Source organism: Python bivittatus, unplaced genomic scaffold (assembly GCF_059951505.1).
Source record: "Python bivittatus isolate LINGU-HERP-01145 unplaced genomic scaffold, Pbiv_v1 ctg000350_np1212, whole genome shotgun sequence".
NCBI classification, from domain to species: domain Eukaryota; kingdom Metazoa; phylum Chordata; class Lepidosauria; order Squamata; family Pythonidae; genus Python; species Python bivittatus.
Window position 1 is genome coordinate 221,814 of NW_028277074.1, and position 15,078 is coordinate 236,891.

The window sequence follows — 15,078 nt, forward strand, 5'->3', positions numbered from 1 at the left end:
TAAACATTTACCAGCTACTTGGATATTTTGTATACTTTACTTTGGAGATTATTACTAATTTCTCTCTGGATAATTTTAATTGTTATTACATTATTATTGTTGGTCACACAGTCAACTAGATGTCTAGACTGGATTTGGCATTTTAATCCCAAAATTAATTTATTGAGTCCTTCCCAAGGACCTGACCTGGGATAGGCAGATGTTGTTGTTTGATGGTGTTAAATGTAATGTCACAGGATGTAAGCTGTTCCAAGTAAAGCTGCCTTTTGCAATTGATTGATGTTGATTTTGTCAATGCCGATGGTCTTCAAGTGGTGCTCCAGATGTTTTGGGATTGCACCTAAGGTGCCTATTACTTTTGATACTATCTTTGCTTTCTTTTGCCACAGTCATTCTATTTCTATTTGCAGGTCTTTGCATTTTGTGATTTTCTCCATGTTTTTCTCTTCTCTTCTGCTGTCTCCAGGTATTGCAATGTCCACTATCCAGACTTTTTGTCTTACTTATCAACATCTGTTAAGTCTGGGGTGTTGTGCGGCAGGTGCTTGTCTGTTTGAATTCTAAAGTCCCAGAGCACTTTAGCTTCTTCATTTTCTATTACTTCATATGTTTTGTGGTCTCACGCATTCTTGCTTGCAGGCAAATGGTATTTCTTGCAGATATTCCAATGCACCAGTGTTGCTACTTTGTCATGCCATTGTTTGTAGTCAGTCTGTGTGATCTTCTTGCAGCAGCTAACTAGGTGGTCCACTGTTTCTTCAGCTTCTTTGCAGAGACAGCATTTGTGTCTGTTGGTGCCTTCTCAATTCTGGCTTTGTATGCATCTGTTCTTAAGGCTTGGTCTTTGCAACCAGAATTAGCCCCCCGTCCCTTTCTTTGACTTTCATGCTTTTAGCCATTGCCAGCTCTTCTTGCCATTTGCTTTTCCTGCTAGTTTTTTTGTGTATTGGCCATGTAATACTTTGCCTTACCGTATCTCTTTTCTAATCTTCATTTGGTCTTGTACACCAGTTTGGTCTCTTCAGTATTCAGTAAGCCTTCATAGTGTACTAGCTTCAGTACATCTTCTTCGCTGTCCTTCAGATATTCTTTCAATGTCCTTTTTTCTTCTTCAACTGTCTGGTGTACTTGCAACATTCCATGCCCACCTATGCTCCTTGGAAAGTAGGGTCTGTCAATGTCACTGCATAGATGAAGGGCATTATTCATTGTCATTATTTTTCTGGTCTTCCTATCCAGGGCTTCTAGTTCTGCTTGAGTCCATTTCACTATTCCACCTGGTATCTAATGACTAGAATTGCCCAGGTATTAACTGCCTTGATGGTATTTCCTCCACTAGATTTGGACTTTAAGATCTTCTTCACTCTCATGATGTATTCACTACTAACCTTCTTCTTGACTTTAATGTGCTTGATGTTGTCAGCTTGAAGGATGCCCAGATAAAATCCAGAACTTGCTGCATATTCTTCTATTTTAGTCTTCCAATCCTGTACTGATGGCAAGTTTTCTCTTTTCCGGTGTTGTGTCAGATTGATTCTTGCTGCTGTCACCATATCTCAATAAATTATCTTGTTTTTCATTTATGTTTTCTGGGATCATATCTAATAAAAATACAAATATAGATCAACCATGGATGAATATAATGAATCATGGCTTCAATTTATTGATATAAGTATATCTCTACATATATGTTTTGTATGTTTTTGTTTCTTTTTCTTTCATGTTTTTCTTTTATAATGTTGTACATTTTTTCTTTTTCTTAATTTTTTGTATTTAATTAATTTTTAAAAAAATTTTAAAAATAAAGAAATATCAATAAAACAGTCAAGACTTCAATTACCATACTATAGTTGTGTTGAGTAAGAAATGCTTCCAGGTTTGCTATTGTTTTTGCATGCTTTCTGCAAAACTGGCTGCAGTGCAATACAACAAGAAAGTTACCAAGTCTATGAGCTTAAGGGTTAGGGTGGCTTCTTGGCTTTACATTGCATTCTGCTGGCAACAAAAATAACATACAGTGGTACCTCGGGTCACAAACGCTTCTGTTCACGACCAATTCGGGTCATGAACAGTCCGTTCGCAAAATTTTGCTTCCGTTCGCAAAATTTTGCTTCCGTTCGCAAATGCCAGATCGGGTGACAAACAGGATCCGTGGCCATTTTCCCTGCCATGACACGTGGTTGCGGCTTCCTGTAGGGAGGGGGACTCTCCCTCCAAGCAATAACCGCCTCCCCACCCGCCTTCCTGTCCTCCACGCCAGAAGTCGCGTCGAGCAAGGTTAGCGTTCTCTCTCTTTGTGCTGTACTTTGTGTCATATTTTTTTGGTTTAAAAAAAAAATACATATGGTTCAGAACGGATTAACCGTATTTACATTGAACCTTATGGGAAAATTTGATTCGGGTCGCGACCAATTCCGGTCGCGACCAGAGTCGCGGAACGAATTAAGTTCGTGAACCGAGGTACCACTGTATTTCTAACACACTCTGAAAAATACTTCACCACTATGACTATGAAAATGTGGATCAGTGGACCAGAATCACTCTTCATAATTTCACTTAATTTGTTCCAAATAAGACATTTCAATTTAGCTCTAGTGTCATAACAATTGATATAGGCACCAAAATACCATTGACATATATAGTAACACTGTTAGATGGGAGAATACACCAGAAGAATTTATTTTAATCTGCAGTGATGGACTGTTGATACATGTTCTTAGTCCTTTTCACCAAAGGGGAATGGAGAAGATTTTCAAGCAATTGAGTCAAATTTCCTTGCATTATTTCTGTTTGTGTTTGTATACAGTAATTACAGGGAAATTTCTTCTTCATTTTTACAGTATTTCTGCTCCCTTTTAAAAATGCATTTCTAGTATTGCAGACAACTGTTGCAACATTAATTAAACATGTGGAATTCTAGCTACAAGGCAAGCTTGGAACTTTGACAGATACGATTTTGACTAACTGCTCAATATTAATTAAATTTATGTACTCAGATTTTAACAAATGATGCACAAGTAAAGTTCACAAAAATACAGTAACTCCCTCCCAAATCATCATGTGTTTGAGTGTAAGAAATATATCCTTAAACTTTAGTGCCAATGTTAAATTACTATAAATAAGCAAAAGATAAATTAATGCATTGATTTAATAACCTAATTTAACTTTTGTCAATGAATAATGAGTACACTGAAGATAATATGCCACATGGATATTTTAAATCAGTTAACAACATACTGGGTAAATACTACATTTTCCTAGTATCTTTGAAATGAGAAAATATTGTTAGCTCTTCCCTTTACCTCTGCAGGATCTTTTTTGGAAAACAAGTTTCCCACCCTTTTGTAGTCTTAGTGGAAAAGGACGTTTAGAAATAATTATCATTATCATACTGGGAAATTTTGTTTACTTTATTGCTTTATCATTACAAACTATTTAGAATATATTTAGAGAATATATTTAAAAATAAGAAAAAGTGGGAAATTTGGCAGAATAAATAGTAGGCTTGATAGTTTGTCTAAAATATCTGAATTTGGAACTTAACATGTTCCATGTGATATGCTCACTCTCTTGCTCTCTCTCTCCAGGTTTTATTTCTCTGAATAATTGTATGTACAATTTAAACATCGTACAGAAGTTTGGCTAACATCTACATTATCCTTTAACATTCATTGAACTCAAGGTTTTACTTGGTTAATGTAGCCATTAGCTGGATGTTTCTGTAACTTCCAAACCATACAGCTTAAATTAATCATTTTGAACAGAACTTAAAAATCTTCCTCTGAGGATTTTGAATATCATCCAATTTAAGTTTGAGCATTTATAATTAACACTTGCAATACCCAGCTTGCTTTGGATTCTGTGCAGAGTGCACTGATTAATTTTGCCAAGTCAAAGAAAATATAACCTAATAGAAGTCAGATACTAATTTGCATAGTAGCCAGATAATTATTATCTATTTTCTTTTGGCCTCAATTCTCCTGACTACAGAGGAGGCTCAGGTACTGTACACTTATACAGTAATGAGACACTAATACTACTACTTTTTTAGAGTCTTAGGCAATGTACAAGAAATCTAAATAAATATAAATATGGCTTATTTCTGACATGAGCCAGACCTCTTTTCTTTTCTTTTCTTTTCTTTTCTTTTCTTTTCTTTTCTTTTCTTTTCTTTTCTTTTCTTTTCTTTTCTTTTCTTTTTGGATTATCTGTTTTCAGGCTGTTTTCCTGTGATCTTCTAAGAACTGGCTTCTGACATCAGGAATCTCTTTAACATTGCTTTTCTGGCTGATGATACAGGTGGTCATATTCAAATAGGAACAGCTGTACTTCAGCTTTGTCCAAACAGTGACATTATCATAACACATTTTCTGCTTTGTTGTTAAACTGGATCCATTGCATAGTGACTCCATGTCCAAGACTCAGTTTTGCAATATCATAACCATGATTCACAGTGTTATACAAGAACAGAGTTTGTACAGACATTAACCAAAAACAAAGTGTAACCCTTGAGCTTATTCATTTTATTGTACAACTGAAGCTATCAACTTTTCCTTGATCACCAGTTTGTTTGAAACACACTGAATCTTTTTGGTTAGTGTACGTGAGCATTTTCTTGCTCTTTTTGCTGATGAACAGATGAGATGTGCTGTGTCAAAAATTTATGTATAAATCCATATTCTAATAAAAAGAAAATACAGCCTTCTAATGATGGTATTATTTTAGCAAATTCTATAGTAAACAAAAGGCTTCTTGTAGTTAACAGCCAATGTGTATAACTTCAAATAAAGTTATAATTAATAGCTTCTATATATGTCAATAAATGAAAAATAAAAGCATATTCATAATCTCGCTATTAAAACAAAACAGGAATAGGAAACTGAATATACAAATCTGTACTACATAATTCTGGCAATATACGCATATTGCATTTACCTGGAAGGAAGTATGTTTTTCTACAATTAATTTGCTTTTACAAAGGGAGGTTCATCTTCAATACATTTAGAATATGGCACTTAATCAAATCAAATCGAATGCAAATAGACTATCTTTTTACAACCTATTTTTCCCTTTTCGAGGCCTGCTGATCTTCAGTCCAGGATCAAATTTCAGGTTCATGTGGTAGTAAACAATTATTGTTTACTATTTATCTTTGTTAGATTTATATCCTGCAGAATTCATGCTTCTTAAATTTATATCCTGCCTTTCTTCCAAGGTTTAGTGTAGCATTTGTTCTCCTACTGTAGCTGCCATTTCAGGATAAACACTGTTCAGGTATTCATACAAGAATTGACATATCTGCAGAGTAATCTTATCCTATGTATATCAACTCAGAAATAATATTCACTGAGTGAACCTTAGCCAGGGGCAGTCATTTCCTTAGCAAGGCTCAAGACTACAATATTCAGGAATCTTTCTGCAAGAAAGTATTTTGCAGGTAAAACTGTTTGGCCTAATCAAAGCAGGAATAGTTATAACTATATAACTATGTAACTAATTCATACCACTTGCATTTTATCAGGTGCTGCTAGATATCATAATTCAGCACAAGGATTATCTGGATTTTCTCTTAACATAAGCTGATTCAGGCCCGCTTTGAATTAAAAATCAAATTAGCTTTTTTATGAAAGCTAATTTCAAATTGATATAATGAAATCTTATCCCTCTACCACAAGAACTATGGAGCTGTCTTTGAAGATTAACCAGGAAACTGCAAATGGTACAAAATGTGGTAGCCATAGTGCTTGCAGGTGAGAGATGCTATTCCAAAGAAACATGTGTTTTGTGATCAGTGTAGTGGTTACCAACAGATTTCTGAATCTAATTCAAGGTGCTGGTATTTAACCTATACAGCCCTTGGTGGGTTGTCTTTAAGCTGTCTTCTCCAAAAGTCGGCCTGACACATGTGAGTGTTAAGAGGAAGGATGCCTAGGGCCCCAACCTGTAAGACTTCGAAAGGGTGTGTCAAGCACCCGTTAACCAACTCACAAGCTAGATTTTTACTGAGGTTCATTTGGCAGATTTTTTAAAAAACAAAAAAGGGTTCAATTATAGAATCCTGGAAAGTAGATATGTGTGCTTGAGCCCAAATTTATCAGTGAGTAAAATTATTTACTTTATTTGCATTTATTTTATAAATTTGTAAGACTGCCAAACTTTACAATGACTCTGAGTGGCTTACAGTAAAAGCAGTTTTACAATACAATTTTGAAAAATCCAAACGCCAGAAGAAAAACAACCATTAAAGGGCAATAATGCAGAAAAACAACCATTAAAGAAAAACAACCTTTAAAAGGCAATAATCCACCCATTCTAATTTAACGCTTGGGGACAGAACTAGGTTTTCAGAGCTCTTTTGAACATGGCCAGGGTAGGTGCTAGATTTATCTTGGGGGAGATGGTGTTCCAGAGGACAGCTGTTGCAACAAAGTCAGCCCTCTTCTTAAGTCCCATCAAGTTATTCCATCTAATGGATGGGACCCGGAGCAGGCCAACTCTGCTTAATCATAGAGGCTGAGCAGGACTCACAGAAGACAGATGATCCTTTACAGGTAGTGTTTGACTTACAATGGCAATTGGGACGAGAATTTCCATCACTAAATTATGTGGTTGTAAAACATGACCACATTGCTTAGTGATGGGAATCCCTGCAGTCCTAGTTGCCATTGTTAATGGAATTCCACGGTCGTTATGTGAAGCAACTTCCTGCCATCTTCCTACAGCTAAAGTCAGTGGGGAAGCCAGCAGGAAGTTGCAAGTCCCAAGCCAGCAGGCAGGTAAGTGGCTGCTGTTGGGGGGGGGGGGAGTGAGGGGGTTGTGCAGGGGTGTGCAATGGTGTGAGGGGATGCATGAGCGGCGTGGCGTGAGTTGGGGTGGGTGTGCAAAGGTACAAGGGAATATGTGAGAGGTGCAGCTTGGGTCGGGTGTGAGGAGATGTGCAAGAAGCACAGTGCAGGTCAGGGGTGCAAGGGTGCAAGGGGGTGCACGACAGCACAGGTCTGGGAGGGTGGGTGAGCAGCTGGTGCAGTACAAGCACAGAGGGGCTGGCATAGGGTGAGTGGGTGGGAGAGTCTTACCCCAGCAACTTGCAACCTTCCCTACTGGCTTACCCATTGACTTTCTGGGAAAGCCAGCAGGGAAGATTGCAAATGGTGATCATGTGATTTTAGGGTGCTGCAACCAGTCATAAGTGAAAAGCACAGTCATAACTTTGAATGGTCACTGAACGAATGGTCGTAGGTCAAGGACTACCTGTATATAATAAGTCTCTATGCTATCTAAAGGCATAGGGATTCAGGTAGGGCCTCTTTGATTCCTTTGATCCTCTTTCTGACAGCTTCTTGCCCTCCTGTTTGCCGGATGTGGAAAGAATGTTCATTTGTTCTTATTCCTGCAATATTTTGCAAATGCTGTTACCACTCCAAGGCTTATAGAATTCTATTAAAGATATTCTGTTAAAGAATGTAGACCTTCCTAGTGATGCTCTTAACACCTATTTGACCTCCTACAGAGGTCTTAAGACTGCTTTGTTTAAACCAGCTTTTGGATGATTTTCAGTGTTGTTATATGAGATTCTATCCTGAATTGGCCTGGTTTTGTTTTGTTGTTGTTGTGGGGTTTTGGGGAGGAGGGGTTGGATGTTGGTTGGAGAGGACTTCATTTTCTTATTATAATTTCTGCTTCTTTCTTATTTTGTTGTGGCTGATTTATGTTTTTATGTAAATCATACCAGCTGGCTGGTATATAAATATAAATAAATAACCACAGTACTATATAGATGGAAGGATATGATGTAAACTGAGTTTTTCTGCAGGGTACAACAGAGTTTTCTTGCCTATTACCTAATCTCTTTTGCAGAAGCAGATTGTTCACATTTTGCTAATCTGTTTTTATCTGATGATCTGGGTGGAGTTGTACTTTACAATATGCCATGAATTTCCAAAATACAGCAGTTGGATTCCCCCATGTTAAGCTAAACCAAAACAAACCATTTTCAGGAAACCTTGTGGAAATCAGTAGTAGCAGTTTTATTTTTTAAGTGCTTAACTAAGTACAGAACAGTCATAGAATAAAGAAACAACTGAAACATAATATACTACAAATAATTGTGGTGATAGGAAAAACTGAGTCTCTAAAAGGTCTATGACATATAATAATAATCTCTATTACTTCAAAGTGACCAATAAGAATTTATTTATTTTAAAGCAACTTCACAGAGACCCCTGAAAAGAAGCGTTTAGTGCTTTTTAATTATCTGTTTCCAAATGTAATCCTAGTGGGAGTTTATTCCAAATGTGGATCCAGGTAGGGAAAAGCCCTTAAGGGAAACAGAGCTATTCTAGAATGCAGTAGAATCAAATGGTCCTAGCCTACAAAGTGCACAGGAATAGGAGCCATCAGCAGGTATTTCAAATAACTGGGTGTGCCCCCACACAGGGCACAATGAGTCAACCCCATCAATTTACTGCTATCTTTCCTGAATTCCTGGCCAATGTAATGATTGGCAATAAAAAGAAGTAGGGGCAAAATAAGGAAGTTCACATAGAACTAAGAGCAACATTCTCGACACAAAACAAAAGATGAAATAAGATCTTAGGAAATCTTAGGAAATCCAGCCAACAGGCTACTTTCATAATCCAAGAGTGACACAACTAGGGATTGAACCAAGAGCTTGACTAATTCAGTAGTGAGAAACTGATAGATTCAGCAAATGTATATTAAATGGAAACAGCAGAGGCTTTAAAGAAAATCTTCATATCTATACTTCAGCTGGCAGTGCAATAAACAAGCATCATTCTTGTTTTTTATTTGTTCAGTGCTTATATTTGTTCAGTGCTTTTTAATTTTTAAATACTTTTTAGTAGAAAAACAGGGTAAAAACATTTTTTTTAAGATATCTAATACCATGAGAAATTCTTTTCAGTGTGGTACATAGGCACACCTTTAGGCTTCCAAAAATTAAATTAAGGATCAGTATCTGAAGGAACTAGCATGGGATACTGCAGAACCACTCTTGGTAATCTTTGAGAACTCCTTGAGGACTCTTATGGTCTCTGAAGCCTGGAGGGTAGACATGCTTAGCAACAGGCTGAAATTGATAGGATAGAATTTACCAGGGAGAAATGTAAAGATCTGCATTTGGGTAGAAAAAATGAAAGGCACAAGTTAGAGGGAACTTCTCTTAACAGTAGTACAAATGAAAAGGAATGGGTTGTCTTTGTTGACCACAAATTAAACATCAACCAGCAGTGTGGTGCATTTGTTAAAAAGGCAAATACTGTCTGGGGGGAGGGGGGGGATAAAAGGGACATAAGAGTCCATGTCACAAGAAGTAATTCTTCCCTGGTCAGACGTACTTGGGTCCAGTTCTGGTTGTATGGTTCTAAATGGGCAATGATAAATTGGAGAGAGTTCAGAGGTGGACTGCCAATATGGTGAGGGGCCTAGAAACCAATTGTGAGATACAGTTAAAAGACTTTGTTATATTTAGCCTATGGAAGAAACTGAGGGAAGATACAATAGTTATTGAAATATTTGAAGAACTGTCACATAGAAGGAATGGACTTATTCCCTACTGCCCCATAGGGAAGGACCATAACCACATGAGTTAAAACTATAAGGAAATAGGCTCAGCTAGACAGTTGGAGAAACTATATTATACTTGATACAATAGTAGCTGTCAGCCAGTGCTATGTGACGTGGGAAATTCTTCTTTATTGAAGGTCTCCAGACAGAGGTTATACGTCAGAGATGCTGCACTGGTTCCTGCACTGATCAGGGCTTTGAACTACATGTCCTCTAAGGTCTCTTCCAATTCTATGAACTATAATTCTATTGTGGGCTTCTCTTCTCTGAAATGCTATAAAAAGCCAAGTGAAAACCACCTGAACAGACTAGCATTGTCATTATACTACAATAATTTTACTTGCCTATCCATTTGGCAGTTATAAAAATATTGTAGGTAAGTTAGAAATATGATACTTTTCCCTGATCCTGAAAATGTTCCTTTCCCTTTCCACACCTTCCATTCATTATTTTATAATAGATTTCTGAGAATGAGAAGTGAGCATGAAAGCTAAATATCTGTTTCCGTAAATGAGCATGTGAAAAGAGTATTCATCAGGGAAATCTGTTACACACTGTGGTATCTGTTCAAGTAGTCTTGCAAGTCATGCAGTGAGCAGTGAAGCCTTAAGACTTCCTCATTCTCTCTTTTGGTAAAACAATTATCACCTGTAACCTGCCTGATCCTGAAAGCATTGTATAAAATCACTTTGCTCCCATTATATACATTTATGAAGAAAACTCTGCTGTCTTTAGTACAAGGAAGTTTGATGTTGTTGCTGAATCTCCTTTTTGTCTATTCTAATAGTTGACTTGGTGGTCCATTTATCAGCTGGGTAGAAAAATGGGGCCATCTACAGACAAGTGCTAGAAGTTTTCACAAACTCAAAGGACATCTCAGGATTGATATATTAATAATCCCTGCCTTCTTTTCTTTCTCCAGGAAACTATGTGTTGTCCAAGAACTGAAGTGGATGATTTCCACTAGGAATTTTCCCTCAGATTTTCCTGAAATCTTTCTCTCTTTATTCATAAAAGCCAAATAACACAAAAACATAAAAGCCAAATAATAATTCTGAATAGTAACATTCCTGTGAGAGTATTTTTCCTTCTTACACAACACAAGTTTGCTAAATCCCTATCAAGCAAATATGAAAATTAGGTAAAATAATTGTTTTGGAATATTGAAGATAATTTTCAAGTATATGAGGATTTTTAAAGAAAATCCAGAAACTTAAATCAACTTAATGAAGATTAAACATATTCACTGCCCTCCAGGAGGCATCAGACATGGAAACATCAGCTGAAAATAAAAGGGCAAAGTTGTAGAAAAATTGGTCTGTCACAGCTCCTTACATACTCTGATTCCTATTCCCTTTCCAGTATTTACCAGTGGCTCCAGCACATCTGCAGATCTCTCTTGATTGCTACCAAATTCTTTGCCTCCCCTAATTTGGTGGAGTATATATATTTTTTTCCAACATGGAGACCAGCATGTTGCAAAACAAAGCTCCAGTCTCATTTTCATTTTCAAGAATTCCTATGGTAATTCTGTTAAAACACATCTAGCTGCTTAGAACAGGCTTTTATTTTAAAACACCCTCAGCTAACAGGCTTTTATTTTAAAACACCCTCAGCTTATCAGAAAGCGAAGGAGGAAGGACGGAGATTGGAGGCAGTATCTTGAAAGTATAAAAGGGATCCTAAGGTAGCAATAGGGATTGGTAGAAAGTATAAAGGTGTTTTAACACTGTAGGTTGGTTTGATCAGGATTAAGCAGGAAAAAAATACAACAGATTGGAAAAAATCCTTTTTATATTGTGGCATGTATTAGCTTGTTTATGAAATCTGTCTCTTTTGTCTGTGTTGGTACATGTGTGCACAGTAGGAACATCTTTTTTGCTCCTCTTGCTTTTAAATCTGGGGATTATGTCTGTACAAAGCAGCTCTCAAATTGGTGCAAAGGAGCAATTTGATTCAAGGTATCTTGAAAAATCAAGGTACCTGCAGTGAGGCCCTCAACTGAAGCATCAAAGGCAACTGTTTCATTTGGCCAGTTCCTTTACCAGAAGCGCTTTCTGAATACACACACACATGCAGAGAAGATACCTGAAGGCCCTCAAAGTGGCCATTTTGATTTGAACCATGTTTTAATCATGGTTTCACAAGCCTTAGTGGTTATACCCCGTGTGTGTGTGTGTGCACATGGGCATTTAAATTAGTGGGGGAGGGTATTCCAGTTTGCCTTCACTGTCTTCTACAAAATAGGTATTTATTATGCTTTGTGGTGGGAAATATGAAAGGTTATTTGAAACTCAGACTATCTCTCCTCTTATACCCAATTACTTGGCTAACTTGCCTTTCTCTGTCTTCTGTGAAATAAATGTTCAAACAGAAAACTGTGGTTCAAATGAATAAAATTAGGGCTGAAAATGTGCAGGAAAGGGCTTTATTCTTTGATTTCAATTTATCACCCAAACTGTGTCATATACCATAAGAGATAAGTATATCCTTACAGCCATGCACTTTTACTCTATGTTCTAAAGGAACTGTTTTATGTATCCCAGCTCCAAAATTTCAGCAGTCAGCATTTTTATGGGGCAATTGTACTAGTGTGCTAAACTAGTACATAATTAGGTATAGATAAACCTACTATCTAACCCCAGAGTGCAGCAATTTCACATCTATGTTACTATGTGCACAGACGGGACAGGGAGCAAGGGAAATCATAATTTTCATATATGTGATGCTTTGGGGGCCCCAGTTTGTTTTCAATCTAATTCTGTCTTGGGATATTTTTTACTCAAGAAAATATGCTCTCTCTCTCTCTCTCTCTCTCTCTTGCTTTCATACCATTAAGAGGACTCATGTCACAAGTGAGGCTTGTTTCATAAAAACTAAAAAAAAAAAATTAAATAATTGCAGAATGAAGTATCACAAGAGTATTACTTGGAAGATGCTGATTTGCCCCTCAGGTTCATAAATATCTTTTGGAACTGTTCCTGTGATTGAAAAAGACAGAGAAAGGTCTACTTGCAAAGTAGTGTGAAATAATTATTAATATAACTATTTTTCTGCGCATGCATGTTTAAATGCACTAGGGCACACTTGTCCAATCATAGTGATTTTTTTGAGAATCACTGTAAGCCCCTTTGAGGCAATTGGGAGAGAAAAAGAAAGAAAAGAAAACCTTAAAATACAATCCTAGAAAGTCAGAGATGATTCCTCTAAACCATTTTCTCTGTTTAGCTTGTTTAAGATCAACAGGATAATTGAAAAAAAAAAAGAATCAAGGGCTTGGCAGGGCAGAGTTAAGAATGCAACAGTTTTTTCCTAACTAATCCGATCCAATTCACCCTTCCATCTATCACCTACTGATTTAACTGAAGCCTTTGGCAACATCTGAGATCACAGAGGCACCAGAATCTCCTGGGAAAAATATCTACTTAAGAATTTAAACACTGTATTCACCATAAAGTTAAGCCATTGTAGTCCTTTGGGATGAAGCCCTGAAAAGCAATTATGTTGGCGCAAACGAACAGAATCCTTGCCTTTTACTGCATATCCCTGTACACGTTTGCTTAGAAGTCTTATTGGGACCTATTCCCGGGAACCTAGACACAAAGATCTTTGCATCACTGTTCTCAGCTGAATGCATCTAGGATTACAGCTGCGGTGCTGTTTCATTGGAATTTCCTGCAAGCTGGCTCTTACTTCTTGGTAGCAGACGCTGCGTTCTCCTTCTCCCCACATCGCACGCTTCTGGCAAGAGATCCCAGCCTTGGCACATTAAGGCCACAATCTTTGCTAGGAACAGGATTCTTTCTAGAAAGCAGCAATCCAATGCGAGTTCCATTCTGGGGACGATCAAGTTTCCCTTCTTCCAACCCGTCCTTTTTTTTTGGGGGGGGGGCTTCTTTCTCTCCGGAATAAGGCGCCCTTCAGCCTGATCCGGGGTTCGGAGCATCCAGGACTGCATCCTTTGCACACTTCCCTGGGAGTAAGCTCCCTTGCACAGTGGGACTTACTGCCCATAAACACGCACAGGATTGCAGCAGAAGATGCTCTAGAATTTCGTCAGCTCTGCTACTATCACCTCCCACTCTGCCGAAACCCGAGCGACCCTACACTGCATTTGGATAGTTCTCTGTCCCTCTCTTTCCCAGGCCGTTTCATTCAACCCCGTCAACCTCTTGCCGATCAAGACACAGCTCGGCTTCCATTCCGCATTTTCGCCTGCTCCTTAGTTTGAACGCGCCCTGCCCCGCTCGAGGCAAATTGCGACGCCCCCTTTCCCCGTACAGTAGCCGCGCTACTCGCTCGCTATCAGAAGGCTGGAAACGACTCTCGGCGAAGGATCCGGCACTTTGAGCGCAGGGGCGTGTCCTCCCTTGCTGGCCCCACCTCTTTCTTTCGGCTTTCGGTCTTGGAGCGCCACTAGGCTGTCAGAGGAAAGAGCCACCTGCTTCCGAGCGGTCGCGGTTGGCGGCTCGCTCGCTCGCTCGTTCCTCCTCCGTCGTAGAAGCTGTAGCGGCCGCTTCCTCGAGCCTCCAACTTCTTCTGCCTGCCCCCCTCCCCTTGCTCCCCGCTCGCTGGAAAGTTCCGGACCTGCTGCAGTTCTCCTTCGGAGAAGAAGCCGCTTCCGCTGCCTGGAAGAGCCCGCCCAGTCGTCCTTCCTTCCTCGCCTTCGGGAGGAGCAGCGGCCGAAGTCGCCGTTCGCCTGGCGGGGAGGCGGGATGGAGATGCCCTCTGCCGTCGCCTTTTGCTTTCCTTACCGGCTGCAGCGGCAACCGCCGCTGCTGCTTCTCCTGGGTTTGCTGCTGTCTGCCCTTTCCCTGCGGCCAGGTAAGTGAGCGATTGGAGCGGAGCTCAACTTGCGCCCGGCCGGGGACCCTTCAGGCGCGCCGTGGGGCTGTGTGGCCGCCCAGGAAAAGCTGTCAGGGTTCCGGCTTCTCGGCGTCTTCGTCATCCATCCGCTTTCTCTTTCTATTTCTCGATTGCGTGGAACTTTAGGGAGGGCGAGCCGAGTTGCGGCTCCAGGTGGGTCTGTGTCGCGCTCCCGCTGGTTCTGGATTCTGGCGTTCAGTCGCGATGCGTTTCCTCGAAACCCCCCTGCTCCGGGCGAGCCTCGCGTTCTGTCATTTAGAAATCGAATGCCTTATATTGCGGGGATGAGGGAAAGTGAGAGGCAGGCTGATCAGAATCGACCAGGCTAGGTAAGTGTGTGAATAGATTACTATCCCCAGTTCACGTATGCTGCAGCCCGTACGCGACTGCAATCCCGTACTTATTAAACTCGTTGGGACTTTTGTAGAAAAGAGCAGACCCTCAAGCTAGGCAGATTTAGTGGGTCCTAGTCAAGGAAGCTTTGGAAAGCTTTAGAAAGCCGAGCTTTTTTAAAATTAATATTTCTATTTCGGTTTGGTCCCCCCCCCCCTGCCCAAATCATCTCACTTTTAAGGTTCCGCTCTTGTGTGTATTTATTTGGGAGAAGCCTATTGATCTTGGCCAGCT

At 39.4% G+C, this 15,078-nt stretch overlaps 1 protein-coding gene across 3 annotated transcripts in view; it reads left to right on the forward strand.

Annotated features, from left to right (window-relative positions):
- The first annotated feature begins 13,998 nt into the window (after window positions 1-13,998).
- The window catches only part of ALCAM (activated leukocyte cell adhesion molecule), a 125,696-nt gene continuing 124,616 nt past the window's right edge, over window positions 13,999-15,078 (forward strand). For 2 of the 3 annotated variants that reach the window (XM_088144467.1, XM_088144468.1), the window contains exon 1: window positions 13,999-14,409. In XM_088144467.1, coding sequence (XP_088000593.1) covers window positions 14,301-14,409 — 109 coding nt within the window. In that variant the 5' untranslated portion in view covers window positions 13,999-14,300. Of the gene's footprint in view, window positions 14,410-14,555; window positions 14,781-15,078 lie in introns of those variants that run through there. The other variant, XM_088144469.1, reaches the window with a different exon arrangement.